This window comes from Protopterus annectens, chromosome 4.part0 (assembly GCF_019279795.1).
Source record: "Protopterus annectens isolate FY-2018-M chromosome 4.part0, PAN1.0, whole genome shotgun sequence".
NCBI lineage: Eukaryota > Metazoa > Chordata > Ceratodontiformes > Protopteridae > Protopterus > Protopterus annectens.
The window spans coordinates 835,361,351-835,381,183 of NC_056733.1; the positions used below are offsets into that span (position 1 = coordinate 835,361,351).

The window sequence follows — 19,833 nt, forward strand, 5'->3', positions numbered from 1 at the left end:
AAAAATATAAAATAGACACACAATACAGCTGCTACCTGTCAAAGAAGGGACACTTTAATATTAGTACTGCTACCTTGAGCAGCTGACAAAATAAAAGAATCTACATGCATTTCAAGTAATCTATAACTTTGATTATTACAGTTATTTCTTAATTGTAAACCCTCCATGTTTTCTTCCAAAATTGCTATTTTTGGAGGGATTATTAGGGGGAAGAGCAACATTTTGAGCCAAAAATTGGGGACAGTTGAGAGGTTGGCTATGCCTAATTCTATAAAGCAATTTATTTGCATGTACCTCTCAACCTGTTAATGCAGTAAATCTGAACAAGGCCAAATATATTGGGGGCACATATAAACAGTACTAAAAATTGCTCTTGTATAAATTGAGACAGTTGATAGAACAGCTCTTACTTTAACATGCATTTTTCTGAAGGTTATGAAGTCAGAAACTTATTATTTAGTGGCTTAATTCCTAAATGATTTGCCAGAAAACTACAAATTTTATGAAGAACATACCAAAAATAAGAAGCAAAAATCTATTCATTCTTTGAAAATCTGGACAGTTGGGAGGTATAGTTCAGCTGAGCCTGTCTGAGTTTGCTGCCCTTCCCCCCTGACAAAATAATGGTTGAATGGAGCCTCTGCAGCCATTCCAATGAACCATTACTTGGCTATTTCACTCCATTTACCATAAACACTAATGTGCATACTGCTTTACTTCTGTGATGAGTTGGACTTCATTTGAAAGCTTTACTTTGTATTGTACAGCACAAACACCAAGTCATCTGTTAAACAAAGCAATGCAGTCTCACAATGAAAACTTAGCATTAAAACTTCTCTGCCCTTGAAACTCACATTCATTGAAACAGCATTGAAACCCACATTCAAAGAAAATACATTTTGCCAGTGGCAGATAAAGATTAATTTTGGGCTGTTTTCAAATCATAGGCCCCTTGCATATGAAACATACATGTGCTCTTTGATACACCTTCCTCATTGTACTAAAATTATATTCCTTGTACAATACAGTACACTTGTTAGAGGGTGTTTTAAATTTGTTTTGAACATTTTTCCAGTAAGCAATGAAACAAACCATATGCACCCATAATGGCAGAACTGCCCAGTTCAGAACATTTATCATAAAAAAGTCTACTCAGACTTCCACAGTCCACCATTATTAGTAAATATGCACAATTCTACAGTCCACCATTATTAGTAAATATGCACAATTCTACAGTCCACCATTATCAGTAAATATGCACAATTCTACAGTCCACCTTTATCAGTAAATATGCACAATTCTACAGTCCATTATCAGTAAATGTGCACAATCTCTGAAGTAAGTCATCTAAATAATTCCACATTAAAGAAATCTGTAACTAATGAAGCAGTTGCTGCTAGCAATCACCTTTATATTTCATGGTTTCATCGAAAAATAGTGTCTGTTGCCCCTCAGGAATAAATTGCCTATATTACATTAAAAATGATAAGCTAGTAATAATATTGCAAGAGGAAATGGATGGCGAACTGATAACAGACTCATAGTTAGTATCTTCACCAAGGAGAACATTCTCAGTACGGCAGCATCCACCCCTTGTGGGAGTAGAACCCACAGCCTTCTGCATCAAAAGCAAGTACACAACCTGTTGTGCTATAGTATTAACTAGGCAAAGCACTAAACGTCTATTCCCCTGCAGCTCTCAGCTCCTTGTAAAATCTACTCAATACTCAACTGCATCTCAACTTCGCAGCTCAAGAAAACTGGAAAAAGCCAAAATGTATTGGGGGTCAAACCAAAACCAGAGACACATTAAACATTGCTTGTATAATCTTGGAAAGTTGCTAGAATAACATGTTGTGTTGCCACCATACATTTTACTGCCAAGGTCCCTGAGCAAAAAACAGTCAGAGTAACATACCACTACGCCACATCAGCTGCTTTGTAAAAGAGAGGAAGACTGAAACTTAAACGGCTATCATTTAGTGAATTCAGTTCTCACCATAGCTGTCAACCTCTTAGTACAAAACACCTGGACAAACCCAGTAATGAGGGAATACAGCCCTCAAACATATTCAGTTCTTGCCATAGCTGTCAACCTTAGCACAAAAACCTGGACGAAGCCAATAATGGGGGAATACAGTCCCAAAATAGGGACAAATTTAAAATATTCATCTTATAAACTTAGAAAATTGCTAGAAAAAAAGGTTGTGCTACTATGTATTCTGAAGAACATGAAGTTTGAAATTCAAATGCGGTCAATTTTACTGCTGACAGAACAAAACAATTTTCAGCAGAGACCCAGGGATTAATACTGCAGACACGTCTTTGTAAAATGACAGGGCACCAGAGCAAATCCACACAAACACAGGGAGGAGATGCAGACTCCACACAGAAGGCACCCCAACCAAGAATCAAACCAGAAAACCTATAGCTGTGAGGCAACAATACTACCACTGCACCATCAAATATGCAAGGAATTAAACATTCAGAAACCTGAAGTCTGAAATTCAAATGCCTGTCAATTTTACTGCTGACAGAACAAAAACAATTTTCAGCAGAGACCAAGGGATTAATACTGCAGACACGTCTTTGTAAAATGGCAGGGCACCAGAGCAAATCCACACAAACACTGGGAGGAGATGCAGACTCCACACACAAGCCACCCCAACCAAGAATCAAACCAGAAAACCTATAGCTGTGAGGCAACAATACTACCACTGCACCATCAAATATGCAAGGAATTAAACATTCAGAAACCCTTAAGTCTGAAATTCAAATGCCTGTCAATTTTATTTAACATTTTTTAATCCGGACAGTCTGACTTGGAACAAAAAAACAATTTTCAGCAGAGGCCCAGGAAGAAATAATGCAGACATGTCTTTGTAACATGGGAGGACACAAAAGCAAACCCACACAAACACAGGGAGAAGATACAGACCCCACAAAGAAGGAACCCCAGCCAAGAATCAAACCCGAGAACCTGCAGCTGTGAGGCAACAATGCTACTACTCACCATCAAATATCAAGCATTGCAACATTTACAAAGCACAGATATTATGAGGAACAGATCAGATCGAATATGAGGCAAAAATCTGCAATTTTTTTACAAATGGTGGTGGATAGGGAACTCAAGTCTTTAACACCTGCATACAGGGTACAGGGTTCAAGCCTGAGGTATTCCCTACCACACCACCATGAGCACCTGGGGCATTTTCAGACACATACACACATACACACATACACACATACACACATACACACATACACACATACACACATACACACATACACACACATACACACACACACACACACACACACACACACACACACACACACACACACACACACACACACACAGTAAAAAGCACCATAAAGTCATTCCAGTAAAAAGCACCATACACACACCATAAAGTCATTCCAGTAAAAAGCACCATACACACACCATAAAGTCATTCCAGTAAAAAGCACCATACACACACCATAAAGTCAATCCAGTAAAAACATTGTAAAGTAAAAAGCACCATAAAGTCATTCCAGTAAAAAGCACCACACACACACCATAAAGTCATTCCAGTAAAAAGCACCATACACACACCATAAAGTCAATCCAGTATAAACATTGTAAAGTAAAAAGCACCATACACTTACCTGAATATCTCCAGCTAACGTACATCCTGCCCGCGCAAAGACCCGCAAGATCCCAAGCAAAGCTCCTTCCCGATGAGATCCCAAAGCTCCTTCCCGACGACGAGACTGTCCTGACTGCTGCTGTTGCAGTCCGGACGCGACACATAATCCCAGCGAGTCTGTGCACTTTAAAAGTGCACAGACGTCTCCTTGTGTCCCCCTATGGGGACTGCCGGACTGCCTTGAGCATGCGCATAGACAGACAGTAGTCGGGACTACTGCGCATGTGCGAAGTCCGCGAAATTTAAAAAATAATTTTTTTTTCTATTTTTTATTTTGAGGGGGCTGCAGTCCGGCAGCCCAATGCCACGAGCCGCTCCTGTCTAGCAGGATATACCATCTGCGCTTTTATTTTATTTTGTTTGAGAAGTTTCACTAATGGCCACGTTTTTTCCTTGTTTCTAATGCTTTTGCAGAATAATCATTGTCAAATCTGATCTGACTGTTTATATGTTATGGGACGTTTTCTCCAGGCTGTTTCTAAAATGAGCTCTTTATCCAAGAAGGACAGGAACTTTACCACACTTGATCTTGGTGGTGCATTAGGTGGAAGAGGGTATAGATTTTCCTATGGCTCTGTGAGCTCTTTTTATTCCGTTTGATGATCCCGCTTTTAAATCAAGCACTTCAAGAAGGTGATGTCTTCTCCCTCATTTTTTTCTGGAAGGCCAAATATTCTTGTATTAGTTCTTCTCTCCCTATTCTCTAAATCATCCACTTTATTAAGTAGCCAGTTATTTTGGTGAAGTAAGAATTCTGTCTGATTTTCTTCTTCTTCTTCTGTGAGACTTCCATTTATGTCATTTAGTGATGTCTCCATATCAAGTAATTTACTTTGTTGTTGCTACAGTGTTTCTTTTAGTACATCTGTTTGCTTTTGGCAGTTTTCCTTGACTTTCCAAATTATCAGTGAATCTATCCATTTTCAATGACAGTTCATGTAATATGGAGTACATCAGTTGTATCTCTTCTTCAGTGTCGTTTCTGAGTGAAAATTCTTTAACCTGGCCATTACCAAACAGCTGTGTTGTTCTCCAGAATATTTTGACAGGAAAAACTCAATAATATTTCTTGAAATTTGGTAGAGTTGTAGTTCTTAAGTTCTTAATATTTTTTTTTCTATTTCTGGTTAATGAAAATATTTTTTCCCTGTTTTCTAGTACTGTTTTGTGGAGCTCTAAAAATGCTGCTCATCTGTTTGCCATCTAGGCTCCGCTCCCATCACTTTAGTTGTGTGTGCTATTGTACACATTTTAACTTTTAGCTACCAGTTTGACAAGAAATCAACACTTAATGTGTTCTTCATCAGGTTCATTAGGAGTCCAACATTATTGTTAAAATGCATTTGTGCTGCACAGTTGGACACAAATGAGGTATTGCAGTGTACTGCTTATGTTGACATTACCAGTTAAGCTTATACAGAGATGCAGTTTTTATTCCCAGTGTCTTTTTGCAGCCTAGTTGTATTGCTGCCACAAACTGGTTTAACAGTAACCTACATCATGGGTTTGTTTTTCACTCACACACACACACACACACACACACACACACACACACACAAACACAGTCACTCTCACCTTCTGCAGTATGTTGTCAAGCTAGCATTTCAAGTTTGTGATGTTTTGCATTCTTAAATTTGGTCCCAAGCAGTATTTAAAATGTAATTGCATATGCTATGGCTCTGTTGTCCCTCATTATAGAACTGTTTGGTACTCACTAACATTGTGCATGCAGGATTGTCAGGAGAGTGAACTTCAACAGATGGTAGTCTGAAAGTAATGGGTAGTTGCAGTACTACAAAACAAATAACTTTTTATGATTAAGGCTGATTTATTTGTATTGCTTGGGTGTGTATGTATTTGATAACATCAGCCATATGCTTTTCCATGATTTTATTTGCTGTACTTGGCAGATTGCAAGCTTTTGGGGCTGAAGAAAAATAATCCAATGTGTAGACAAGTAATTTGCTAATTATTCATTCTTTTTACAGGTTCTTACATCTGGAGAAATCACCATGTCTCAGTCCGGTGAAAAAGTTAAGGTAAACTAATAAAAGAATGAGTGTGAGAACTTGTAGTTGGAAGGATTGAAAGTGATTCTTGATGCTATTTTGTTAATGTTTTCTTAGTATATTGTGTGTGTTTGTGCGCGTGTGGGTGTTCTTGTGCTTTCTGTCAAGCTAGTATGGATTTGTGCGTTTCTTATTGTCTGCTGAACACTGAACCCTGCTACCTCCCTATTTTATAGACCTGTTCCCTCTGAGGGAGTGAAAGTCCTGTCAGACGTTTGTTCCCGTGAGGTGAGAGGTGGGTTAAGTCTGGAGTCTTCATTCTAGGAAATGGTGGACCCTGTACAAGGCAGAAGCATCCAAGTGCTTTGAGTGCAGTGGAACACCATGATACATGCTTTCATGTGTTTGTAATTAAATAGTGCTCTCTGTTTAATAGCATCTGTATGTGATCTCAAGTTTTCACTGGCTATTCTGCCTCGGCCACTAATCTGAATTTTGAACACATGGGTCGTAGTTGGAGCTTTATTCCTTTATGCCAGTTGAGATGGCTGTGTGTGTGTGTGTGTGTGTGTGTGTGTGTGTGTGTGTGTGTGTGTGTGTGTGTGTGTGTGCGCATTTCAGGGATCAGCCCCATTTACATTTTTTAACTTCATTTATACTATTTTTTGTTCTACTTCAGCTGCTGAGAGTGAGTCAGGAATGAGAATTTTTTTATGATTGCATGTCATTTTAAACTGGATTGTTTTGTGTTGAAGGGAATGTATATCATTTTAAGTAGAGGAAGGGATACCAGTAACAGGACGGTGATGTGCTTTCTTGTACAGGTAGAAAAGAACTGAAATAAATACTGTTGCACATAAAGCAGACAATTTTTTAACCATATACCAGGATATGACATCATCTTGCCTGTTTTGTTGGTGTAGCTACTACCTCTCTCTATTAAAGTTGCTAAGGAATGCCTGTATGCATCTTATTCCATTTGTTTCTGGCATTGTTCAGGGTTATCAGCAGCAGTTCTTAAAAAAAAAAAAAAAAAAAAAAAAAAAAAGTGTTTCCTAAATTTCCACTTGAATTGTTTCCCTTTAATTTGCTGCCCTTGTTCTCTTTACCTCTGTCCTTCCTCTTTAGCTATGCCCTTCCCGTCTGCTGTCAGTGCGGTGTGCCATTTTTCTCTTTCTATTCCGTGTTCTGGTGCGAAGTTTTTCTGTATATGCAAATTTATTTTTTTTAGCCTAATTGTACAGTTGTAGGTTAGTATGCTTTCATGATGGTAAGTCTTTGAGATGTCGTCACTGTAACAGAAATGTGAATTGTGAATCATAACCTCTTGGTTAGCTTGCCTCACTTTGATTTTTCTGTCAACCTGAAATTGCAGAAGCAATCGCTTTGTACTTTCCCTGTGTAGACCAGTGAAGACTTGCCAGTCCAGGCATACATAGGTATGTGCATGGCTGCCTCTTATGTGACAGTTTGCTGTACAATCTCTTCCTTTCTTCAAGCCATAATTCTCTGATGGGGAAGGATGGTTGCAGTAAGTAAGCAATACTTCGTTTGATTATTGAAAAAAAAAAAAAGGGTGCAAGCTTTCTAGAGAACAGTAATGCATGTAATTTTGAGCACAGATTTTTGACAAGTGAGTAAACATGCTGCAAGTAGTAAATACAAATGTCCGCAGTAATTGGGTGAAGTCATTTATTGAAGGAAAGAAGGAATGGCTTAAGGTAATCAATATAATATTTGAAACAAAACCGAAGCTAGTCTGTATTTTACCCATTCTTAAAGTGGATTCTCCCTTCTGGTGTAGGTGATCTTGTTTAAGTAAACTGCACATGTGGGACATTATCAGGTAGCCTGGACTTGTTTGTTTCTTAGTTGGACTTGTGTTGAAATTGGTCATATAGTAGATTCCTGTGTGGCTTTGGTATTGTTTTTGCGGATTTAATTCAGTTCTTTAGTTGCTTGTGAAATCTAATTGCTCATAGTAGCTGTATAAGTTGTAATTTTAGACCGTAGTGAAGCACTTTTTTGAAGTTGTGCCAATATATGCCTCATACGATTTTTGTAATATTCTGTATCTGCAATGACTACCAGGTCCTAGGGTGCAAAAAGGTGTTAGATGTTGGCTAGCCTGCTGTGTAAATTACTTTGTGAGTTGTATTGTTTAGTATGATCTCTAGCTGCTTTCGGAGTTGCTTCCTTAACGTTAGCTCAGGTTTTAGTTCCTTTTGACTTGTACTTGTTCATAGCAGCTGTAACTTTGTAATCTCCTGAAGTTGAATTTCCGACCACATCCACAGTGTCCCTGTTGTACCTTTTGCCTTTCCTTTGTTAGTTAAATTTGTCAGTCACTCTCCTATCGCTCTTATCTTGTTCATGGTTAGGCTCAACTACCTCAAACATCTAGCTATCTAGGGTAAGGGCGAGGGGAGAATTTAAGATTTTTGGCCATACCAGGTGGAAGTTATAGTAGAGTATAAAAATGCTCTTATGGAGGGGGCTGTGCCTCTGCTTCTGTGGACACTTTAACTGTCACGTTGCCTTAATATTGCTGCAACTCAAGTGCTCTAGGATGCGCTGCATCTGAATTGCTTTAGTGCGTTTTAGCTGCATTTCTGTATATATAGACTTTCTGTATATGTAGACTAGCTACTTATTCTACTGTATTACTGCCTCTTAAATCATTTTTCAGCTGTGCACTTGCCTTGCTTCATTTAAAAAGTTTTAAATTGCTGATTTTGTAGAGTTCTAATTGTATTTACTGTTTGGGGCTACACACTCAAGTACGTTAGCCTTTTCTGTGTTTATAGCCTGTTTTAACCAAAAAAAAAAAAACTATTGTGTTTGCTTGTTTCCTGCCTTTCCTAGCTAGTATAGTCCCGATCCCAGGCTTTGCTGGTTTCAGGACTTTATTTTCTGTGTTCAGAGCTATCCAGACCTTGCTGTGGTAGAGGGAAGTCCTACTGCTTACCAGTGGGAGTGATTAGCATTGCACTGCCTGTCTAACACTAGAGGAGTGGGGTCCAGCTTGTAATTTTAGCCATTTTGGGCTGATTTCTATCTCTTTCAATGTTCTGGCTTAAAAACGTACGTGTTTGTGCATTTTTCGCATCATGCAGCACCGAGAGGCTACGGTTAAACTATTCCAGGTGCCAGAAAGCCTGCTCTTCAAATTTTCCCTTAGAACTAGTTAGTTTCTCAGTAGTAGCACTAAAATCTGAACCCCTGTGACTAGCACTTCTTCTAGAACCTGCTGGAAATCACTAGGAAGCCTTAAACTGATACAAGCACTTGACTGTCCTTGTTAATAAGGAGAAATTTAATTGTAGGCACTAAACAGCCTATAACTGCAAAGTACCTTGCAAAGGTAAGGGAAAACAGCTCTTGTACCTTACAAAAAAGCACCTAAACAGGCATGTCCAAGGGTCCGCTTCCAGTAATTTCTCCTGTCCACCTGGTGAATCTGGGCATACTGGGGCAATGCAGCAACTGCCTAATGTACGCAGACAACCCTCTCCTCCTACCACTCAACACTACAACCTGCGAGAGATGCACTTACATAGCCAAACTGGAAGCAAAGCCCTCTCCAGTCATGATTGTGCTAGACAGGAGGAGAAGGTTAACACTGGCACTACACCTCAAGCAACACACAGTCCTTCAAAACCCACACCATCAACACCCACACATAGCAACACTAAACCCATATATGCGGAGGCTCTTAACATTAACCTGCCCAAGCAACAAGGACCTCCAAAGCTGAAACGCAAACACACCAGTCACAACCAAAGTGACACACAGCTCACAACAACAGTGTGCCACCCAACATCAGCCCCTAAGGCAAGACAACATACCCAACACTTTAGTCATAGGTGACTCTATAGTCAGGCACACTGATGTCCCACGCACCAGGCTGAACAAGGAGCAAATTACAGTCAGCTGCCTGTCGGGTGCAAGGATCCGCCATATAACGCATGCACTCAAGTCACTCCACAACAAGTACAAATGCAACTCTGTCATTGTCCATGTTGGAGTGAATGACTTGAGGCGTACCTCCCTGGACTACATGAAAAGAGACATGGAAGAGCTCTCTGATCATGCAGCCCAGGCAGGTATGACCCTAGCACTGAGTAGCATCCTGCCTTCACCCAGAATGATATCGCAGTATAAGGACAAAGCGATTGACTTCAACAATTGACTAAGCTTCTGGTGTCATTCAATGGGAAACCAGTATCCGTCTGCCTCGGACAACATTATTGACAAACCACGATGCTTTGTCAGTGATGGTCTGCACCTGTCACCCCTGGGATTCAGGTTACTGGCTAAAGCTCTTGCCACCCCTATAGTGCCTTTTTTAGGCAAGGTTTAAAGGACAAAACCACCACCGTAACAGGTAACAAGCATTCAAAATCTGAATGTAATGCTACTCAATGCTAGAAGTCTAAACCTCAAAATGCACTCTCTCGAGGCACTCCTAAAAATGGAGAACATCGATATCTGTGCAGTAACTGAGACCTGGTTCAAGGCTCCAGAGAGCACCCCTGGAATACCAGGCTACAACTCTTACCACACATTTCGGCCACCAAACCAAGACCAAAACACTAAAGGTGGAGGAGTGTCCATATTCATAGCTCCAGGCTAGTTGCCCAACACAATGCATCTGAAATTCTCCAGGTGCAACTAGCAGTAGGTAAGACTGCAGTCCAAATTGTAGCTTGCTACAGATCCCCCAACATGCCCCAAGATTCTCAATGCACCTTTCTAAACATACTGGAAAATGGAAGATACAACCAAACACCCTAATACTTGGTGATTTCAACTACCCTGCCATTAACTGGGAAAACTACTTTGGTACCAACATCTGTTCGCAAGGGTTCTTGGAATTCATAAATTCCAATGCCCTGGATCAACTAATCCATTGTCCCACCAGGGGCTCCAATATCCTAGACCTGGTCATTAGCAACATGGGAGATAGATGCTCCACACCAGTGGTCACCCCCTCATTTATCAGGTCTGACCATAAGCAAATTACCCTTGGCATCCACATCCCACCCCCACCTCCCAGTCAGGAAACCTCCGTAAAAAAAACTTCTCCAAAGCCAACTTCATGCTACTCAAGTCTTTAGTGACAAACTTCATGACACCCATGCAGATGGGAGCTGAAAGTTCCACTGCTGAATCCTACACTAAGGTGTTTTACGAGCACATCCACTCGTGCATGAATCGTGCCATCCCAAATAGAACCAAGATGCTCTCCTCTTTTTAAAAAAAAAAAAAAAAAAAAGCCAATCTGATGGTCCCCTGCCATAAACAAACTATACAACAGAAGAAGGAAATTATTGCAGAAAAGGGGAAAATCCCAGGATGCAAAACTCTCCCTTAACAGCCTCAGTAAGAAGCGGAGATCCCTCATAAAATCCTCCAAAGCTAGTTACAAAAATAAAATTGCCAAAGATTCCAAAGACAACCACAAGGCATTCTATAGTTATATCAAGAATCTTAATGGCAATGATCAGATATTCTCTGAGCTACAACAGAATGCCATTAAATGTACTGATCCCAAGGATATTGCCAATATCCTGGCAGATCGATTTAGTGCCAACTTCACCCCCCTCTCACCTCCTAAATGGCTCATATCAGTACCAAAAGATTTCCAACTTCCAGTAATCATGACCACACGGGTAGAAACCACACACTCCAAAGCTAAGAATACAGCATCCATGGGACCAGATGACATCCTGGGCTTTGTACTACATGAACTACAAAATGAACTGGCACCTCACCTAAGTGTCATGTTGTAATCGTAGCCTCACCTCAGGCTTCGTGCCCACTGAGTGGTGCACAGCTACAGTTATCCCACCCCACAAGGGGGGAATCCACCTTGGATCCCGGGAACTACCGTCCCAGCAGTCTCTCAAGCCTGATCTGCAAGGGCATGGAATGCATTATCATGGAACTTATAAACAAAGACATTGGCAACTTTCAAACACTGGACCCCACTCAGTTTGGGTTCGTGAAGGGCTGATCTTGTCTCCTGAACCTGGTTGACTTCTTCAAATCAGTCTCCAGAACTGTGGACGAGGGTAAGGCGGTCCACACAGCCTATCTGGGACCTCACCAAAGTTTCAACAACATCCCCTGCTCTGGAATCATAGATAAACTTACTAAGCTGGGCATAAATCCCTACGTCACTCTATGGGTTGCCAACATGCTTACTAACAGAACCCAGACTGTAAAAGTAGCAGACTCCAAATCCAGCTCCAGACAAGTGAGTACCTCGGGGTTCAGTCCTGGGACCGCTGTTGTTTGGCATCTACTTCTCTGAAGTACAGGCCAACATTAAGGGACTCTGGCTAACAAAGTTCGCAGATGACTGCAAACTGGGAGCCATTATTGAATCCCTAAATTATGTGGATATTCTACAAAAGGGCCTTACAGAAACAGATGTTTGGTACCAGAGCCATGGGCTCAAGCTTAGCCAAGAAATGTATAGTTATCCCCTTTGGGAAAAACCATGTACCCATGAATTACCACATAGGTGGCAGTACACTAAACACAAAGTGTGATGAGAGACTTAAGGAGACAGGTAGACAGTCTCACCTTCGATAACCACATCGCCACAACAGTCAGGAAATCCTTCTCTGTGGCACACCTCATCACTAAGGGCTTTTCATCCAGAAAAAAGGTCATTGTCCCACTGTACTCATCCCTCATTAGACCTGTTATAGAGTACAGCGCCCAGTTTAGTATGTACCTCACAAGACATCTGCAACAGCTGGAAAGGCCACAGAAATACCTCACTAAAAGAATCACAGGCCTAAAGCAGATGCCCTATGCTGACCATCTAAACTCCAGCTATACTCTGTGGCATATAGTCTACTCGGAGGCGATCTCTGCTTAACATAAGGCCATGTCAAAGCCTGAACTGTTGGACATGCTCCACTTAAAGAAATCCCAATCCCTCAGAGTCACATGCTCCAGGGAGCTAAACCTCATCATCACAATGAAGAAAACATGCTGGAGGGATAGGTTCTTGACCGGAGACCCCCCATACTCTGGTATAGACTGCACATACATATCAAGCAGAGTGCCTCCTTGGCCCTCTTCAAAGGGAACCTTGACAATTGGATGGGAGATGAGAAATTCACCCCAGGGATCACATCAGTTGCCCTTCTAGACGGGGGTCCAGGGAAGTAAATATTGTGGTAAGAAATATCCAGGGAATTGTTATGGTTAGGCTTGTGTAGACCCTAGGGCCGATAGCCTAGTACCAACCTATGAACCTGTGAAAGCAAAATTATGACATTGTATGTTAAGGGGGAAAATTTTACCGTGTTGAGAAATTGTGTTTTTTTTAAACTGGTCTACATTGCCAAATAGATTATCTGTGAAATGGACCTTGGCAGGTAGTGATGGATTAGACTCTGTAGATCAGTGTGTATGTGTGTGTATCTTTAAAAAGCTATCCAAGGGCTTGTACAAGTGTATCAATATTGAGCATGTGCAAGTCTGGCTGCCATTTTGTAGTAAGCTGTTAAGATGTAAGCATGTATGTATGTAAGGTCTGGCTGTTAACCAGTTCATTTATATTTTATGATGCTATCCATCCTGATGTGTTTTCTATGTATTAAAGCATCTAAACGAAATACCCCATCTGCTTGTCATCTATGTTGGAGAAGGATAAGTGACATGGTGTCGGAAACAGGATGTCTAAAGGGACATCAGGTTAGAAGAAGAATGACCAAAATGATTTGTTGCCAGAAAGAGTTTGTTTCTTCCACTTAAGTCCGAGAGGTGCCCAGTTGGCACTGGATTAATATACAGGAGTGGCTCATCCCTACTGCATGCATAATTCGCAAAACAGGTCAGAAGTGAATTTCAGATATTAAAACTTGATCAAGCAATTTCTTATTCACAAAATATGAAACAAGGCATACAGAGCCCTCTAAACGATATTTACATAAATTGATATGTCCGATATTGATAAAAATATTTGATTTACTACTGAAAATGTTTGAAATATAGTCCGAATTCCATAAATGAGGAAATGGACGCACTTTCACTAAGCACATATTTTTCATATTAATTAGATATCCGAGTTATCAGAAGTGTATACAATGTTTGCATGTTCGTGCAATACTACAGTAAAATACTACAGTAAAGTTATTTTGCAAAATACAGCCATTAGAGAGCATATTTTGCAGAGTACAGTATCTCAGAGTTTAATTGTGCATTTGAACGTTATTGCAAGCTCGCAGAACAGTTTGTACATAATTACAAGGGTCCTATTTTTCAGTATGTTTGTACATACTTTGTGGGCATGGCAGATTTTGAAAACCCAGTGCACTTGTGCTTGACAGTAATATTACAGAGAACTGGAGAGTATTTGAGCAGGAGTATGGCATTTTCATACAGGCTGCATTTTCTGATAAAGATGACAAAGGCATTTATTCTACTTAATTTAGCTGGTCAGAAGCCAATGAAAGGGAGTGTTCATTTGTGTATACACCTGCAGGAGAGGGGGAAACCATCATATTGTTGTACAGGCTGAGTGAAGGGAGGCCCGAGTGCTTAAAGTGTAAATTTAGAGAAATGTGCAACCCCAGACAAATGTTGCAATGGAAAGGCACTTATTTTACACGGGATCAAAAGCCTGGGGAAACTTTTGCAGCATATACACCTGACTTGAGAAACCAAGCTAAAACATGGTGATTTAAGGGAGAAGTTGATAAAGGATAGACTTGTGTGTGGTAATAAAGATGATGCTGTGAGACATTTTGCTTCGTGACAGTGATTTAACTTTGAATGAGGCCATTGAGGTTTGTCAGATATATGAGCTCACAGAAAAGCACACAAGTATGCTTACAAATGAGAGCGTCTCTAGAAGGCACAGTGACAGAGCTCATGTTGATAGTATGCAGCACATGGTTAAAAGAAACCGGCCCAAGCACATGGCAGTAATTGTAGCCCTTGCAGCACTCACTGGTAAACCCCAGAGCTTTCTAGCCAATTCTAAAGTTCACACAGTCTTGGTGAAGCATAAGAGTGAGTCAGAAAACTCGAGTAATGGGCCCCAACCCACTTTCATTGCCAACTGTTGTAATTGTGGTGGAAGTTATGAATCTAAAAGGGAGAAATGTTTAGCTTTTGGTCAACAATGCCACAAATGCAATAAATGGAATAATTTCAAAAGGTTTTGTAAAGCCAAAGGCCCACATTCTTTTATTAAAAGGGAACATTTTTAAGAAACAAGTCTGTCGGTTAGAAAGCTGCAACCCTACTCTTTGTTTGGGTTCCTATCGCGTGATCGAAATTGTAAACTGCGAACGCGTATTGAGCGAACCTGATTGGTCGAAATGTTGAGCGCGTAACACGGAAATCGCCGTAGGGAATATTTTCCCTTTACTTCAATGCAGTACGATCTTGGAGTAGGAATATTTAAGTAGTAGGGGTGTGGGGGGCGCAAGGGGCCTTTCCCCCCCTGCCTACAGCATTTAGTAAGTATAATTTTTTATTTATTTTTTTTGTTATATTTTTGAAATTTCAAACATCTCTCATATGGTGTCGACCATATGGTGTTCAATGTTTGTTTGAAACTTTCGAAAATATAATATATTCCCTTTGCTTATGGTGTGTCAGTGCTTTATGAAACATTCAATGCAGTGGATCTCAGGGCAAAGAATTAAGTATTTTGTACTATTCGGATAAATGGGAAACCCATAGAGCTCAAAGTTGACACAGGTCCAAGTCCAATGTTATGTCAACTAAAACATTTGCTGGTGTGTGTCATGGTGAAAGGCTTGATTTGGCAAAGTATGTGAAGCTTGTTACTTATGGAGGTGAAAAAATTAAAACTGTAGGTTCAGTAGTGCTTTCATGTTACTCTGCTGGGAGATGCAGTGGTCAAGAGGCACGCCCAGTAATTATTAGGGCTCACAGACGGTTTGAAAATGGAACTGTTTTCATTTAACAAGGAAGTCTATCATGTTAGCTTGTAAGACCACTACTCTAATTTTGTCCAGTATATTTTTTCTACCTATGCTGATCTCTTCGAAGACAAACTTGAGAAGTTGGTAGTTGTGTACTCCAGTTAGATCCAGATGTCAGTCCAGTTATCAGGCCAGCTTGTAAAAGTTCCAGTAGCCATTCTGGACAGAGTCAAAGCCGAGCTACCATATTTCCCTGAAAATAAGACCGGGTCTTCTACTTTTTCCCTGCCGAAATACGCATCGGGGCTTATCAGGGGATGCCTTATTTAACCCCCCCTCCATACAACAATCTACATTTATTCATGTACACAAATCAACATTTATTTGGTACTTTTCTGTTATTGGGCAACAGTTCTAGGTAACGCGTTAACAGTTGTGTGAGAATTCTACATAAACAGTGCAACAAATATTTCAACTTCAGAATGTCTACACCTTGGCTTTCACACTACAATAGTTCATGCTTGACAGAAAGTGCAGAAAAATCTCAATACATGTGTGTTGGAGGAGGAGAATAAAACAGGTGAATAACTGCCACTTTTTGAGTGGTGATGCTTTCTTTATTCCGTACCCAAAACGTAAGAGAAGAATAATGGAAAGTCCATAAAAATGAAGTCTGGGAGCTAGTGGCTTTACTTTGTAATTACCCCTTGATAATGAAACGCTTGCTGGCAGCTGAAAGCAGAAGCAATCCATTCTGTTGCCCCGATAACGGAAAAGTTATTCAAATACAGTCATGTCATCATCTTCTGGAACATTGTCATAAGTCTTTAACCCCTGAATTCCGACCTGAATTTCTTGCGACTCCATTTCCTGTAGAACCATTGGCCCTGATCTGTCATGCCTAGCAATAGAGTTCTCCTTAAATGAGCAATGCTTATACAAGTAGCGTGCTCATAGTGCATTGGCAACACAGCTGTCTCAGTGATTTTATCCCATGTTTTCACTCAAGTCATGACCTCTTGTAGGCTAGGCTTCACAAAGTTTCCATACTGATTTCTCTCTTTTCTGTTTTCAGTGTAGTCATAGAGTTCCATGCGCAAATGGTCCTTGAATGGCTTGTTTGTTGAAATATCAAGAGTCTGGAGATAGGCAGTCAGTCCTGCAGGAATAACTTTTTGGTCTATTCTTCTCTGTGCAAGGAATTTCTTCATGTCTTTAGCACGGTGAGTGCTGGCTGAATCCCAGACTTGCAGACCTCTTTCGCCACCTCACAATACAAGTGGCAGTATTACATCGATCCACTTCCTTATAACCGCTTGTGTGCACACCAGACTTTTTAGGTTTCAAGAATGTAAATGCCTGAAAACACGCTCAATCTTCTCTTTCTTGCCCTTACTAATGATTTAGAGGTGAGGTTTTCTTTCCATCTAGGCGAATTGCCAAAAATACAAGTAATACGTGCACTTTCATAACCAGTGGAGGGAATGTAAATTGACGAGGTACTCCTGATCAATTGTTGTTTGAGATCCTTGGCCCATACACACTGCAGTTTCATCCTTAGCCATCATGTTGGAGAGTTGGTATTTAGAAAAGTCGAGGCCATCAACAAAGGACTTGAATGCAAGTGCATGTTTAATAACTTCAGTATCTTCTAACTTGAACAGTGTTGTTTATCTTCTTAGAGACAGTTCATATCGCTGAAGGAAGCCGTCCAACCAAGGTTGTGATTCTTTGAATTCTTCTGGGGATATTTCTAACTGTGGTGCCATTGCAAGGGCAAATGCTTGAATATCAGCCCTGTGCGCAACCAAAGCCTTTACTCTCCTGTTAGCAGTCCATTCACAGATGATGTCTTCCAGCTCAGGAAATGATGGTTGCCGACCTGATCCACACTTGCACTTCTTAGCATTTCCCTCATCAGCCTGTTAACTGAGGATGTTAGGTAGTCCAATCTCACCTTCATTTTTACATACGGGTTCGGAGCCGATCCTTGCCTCCGACTCGGCCGATTTTCAAGCTCAAAGACTTCTGGTTGGCTCGTGGCTAAGCAGGTATCCCATGGTGCACCAGTGCAATCCCCAAATCTCGTTTGCCGCGTCGATGAGTTCGGATGTGCTTCTCTTGGCTCTGGCTAAGTTTGTGCAATTTTCATTATTCTAGTGGTTTTTTGCATAGTTGCTAAATTTGTACATTTATATGGTTGTATCCTTATTGTCTTGTGGTCTTTTGTGACTGTATTAGTAGTATCCTGTGTACCAGTAGTTGGGTGCAATTGCGCTTTGCCTAAATTTCGCCATTTTTAATCAATAAGGGCTTCTATTGATTGTTTTCCTGTCAAGCGATTATTGTTGACTGGTGGTCTTTAGCGGGGACCTGCTAAAGTCTTAATTCCTTACAGTTGCTATTTTGCTCCTACATTTTCTGTGTATGTGTGTGTGTGTGTGTGTGTGTGTGTGTGTGTGTGTGTGTGTGTGTGTGTGGTGGTATTCTTGGTCTGTTTGAATTAGAAGACCCAGTTCTTCACAGGGCTAGGCCAGTTTAACTTAGAGGACCTAGTCCTCGTGTAATTCTTCTGCAGGGCTAGGCCCGTTTTAGTTAGAGGACCTAGTCCTCAGTCATTCTCATTCTATTTCCCCTCTGGTTGCTTGTGTGTTGCAATGTCTAAGGATAGCAAGGAGCACAAACTCTCTGGGTTTAAAAAATGTATGAAGTGCTCCCAGAAAATGTCTTTGACGGATGGCCACAGTAGCTGTGTCTACTATTTGGGAGCCATCCATTTTCAAGAATCATGTTTGTTCTGTCGTGCTTTCTCTCCTAGAGTGTTGCAGGGGAGAAAGAACAAACTGATACTCAGGGGTCTTTTGAAGCCAACCTTCGAGGAAGCTTTGTCTGGTTCTTCGACTTCTTCGTCCAAGTCTTGAAGTCAAGATCTGACTCAAAATCAAAAGGTTCAAAAAGGCCTTCTCCGGCACTGGCTAGTGTTTCTGAGCCGCCAGCCAAATTAACAAAACCTGTCTCCTCGACTCCTCAGTCTTTGGAGCCGAAGGAGAGCACCGTGGTTTCAGAGTCGGTCACAGGTGCTTTGGTGCCGACTGCTGAATCCTTGCAAATAGTTGATTCTGCTTCTCGGAGCCGGTCTGTAGAGTCCCTACCCGTCTCCTTGATGGTCATATCTCTAGTGCCTGCTAGGTCGAGATCCCCAACCTGATCTTCCAGGAGTCTTTCGGAAGAAGATGTGGAGAGGTTAGTACTGAGACTCCTCAAGTAGTTTTCCCTGCCTAAAGTTTTGTTAGCACCGACCCAGTCAGCTCCGGAGCCACTCGAACCAGTCTCGTCATCCGTGATTCCTCCTCCCAGCCATGTTGGTTTTCGGAGCCGGAGTGCTTGTTACCAACGAGGAACCCTCTGTTCCGGCTCCCCTTGCTGTTGCATTGGAGCAGAGTTTGGCTCCGACACGCTCTGCTCCGTCCATCGTGTCCAGGGACTGAATCTCCTGTTGGCGCAGAGGGGGAAGGTTTGAATCTATCTTGGTTCCGAGCCTTCCTGTTGGTGTGTCCGCCAGGGTGAGCTCGGACCCTGCATCTGTCTCGGAGCCGATGGCTCGGGCTCCGGCACCGTCCTTTGTCTCTTCGGAGCACGGATGGTCTTCAGAGCTAGAGAGATCTGCTTTTGAGGTGATGAGGAGTGTGCTGTCACAATCTACAGCCCCTGCCAGTGGTACAAGCACTCTTCCCCCCAGTGCTTCCACTTCGGTCTCAGTACCTACTCTCTCCGGAGACAGCAGAGACCCACAGCCTCAGGAGCCACCGGCTGGTGGCCCCCACTCTTCTGGGACCTCCTCAGAAGGTCCTTTCGAGGAGCCCCCTCGGAAGAGAGTATGTAAGAGGAAGCATATTGACTCCCGGGATGAATCTCTGACATCGGACACTGATCTCGATGAGTCAGGGGGGTCCCCTAAGTCGTTCTCTGATGTCTTCTTTGTGGACATTCTAGAGATCCTTAAACAGAGGTGCGACTGGCCCACTGTCAACCCTTCTGATGAGGAGTCTGTGTACCTGAAGGCTTTCGGGTCTCAACCCTCTGCCTCTTGGGTGTCGCCACCTTTCGATGAGCTAATGTATCTGGTTAGTCGGAAGGTGTGGGATACTCCCGATGCCGTGGAGCCAGTCCCTAGAAGACCAAATAAGTTCCTGTCTGCCCCTCCTGGAA

The 19,833-nt window shown here is 41.6% G+C and overlaps 1 protein-coding gene across 4 annotated transcripts in view; it reads left to right on the top strand.

The window, feature by feature from the left end:
* The window catches only part of SEPTIN2 (septin 2), a 1,307,428-nt gene that overhangs the window by 65,119 nt on the left and 1,222,476 nt on the right, over positions 1-19,833 (top strand). For all 4 annotated transcript variants that reach the window (XM_044068783.1, XM_044068784.1, XM_044068782.1 and 1 more), the window contains one exon: positions 5,681-5,731. In XM_044068783.1, the coding sequence (XP_043924718.1) occupies positions 5,705-5,731 (27 nt within the window). In that variant the 5' untranslated portion in view covers positions 5,681-5,704. Of the gene's footprint in view, positions 1-5,680; positions 5,732-19,833 lie in introns of those variants that run through there.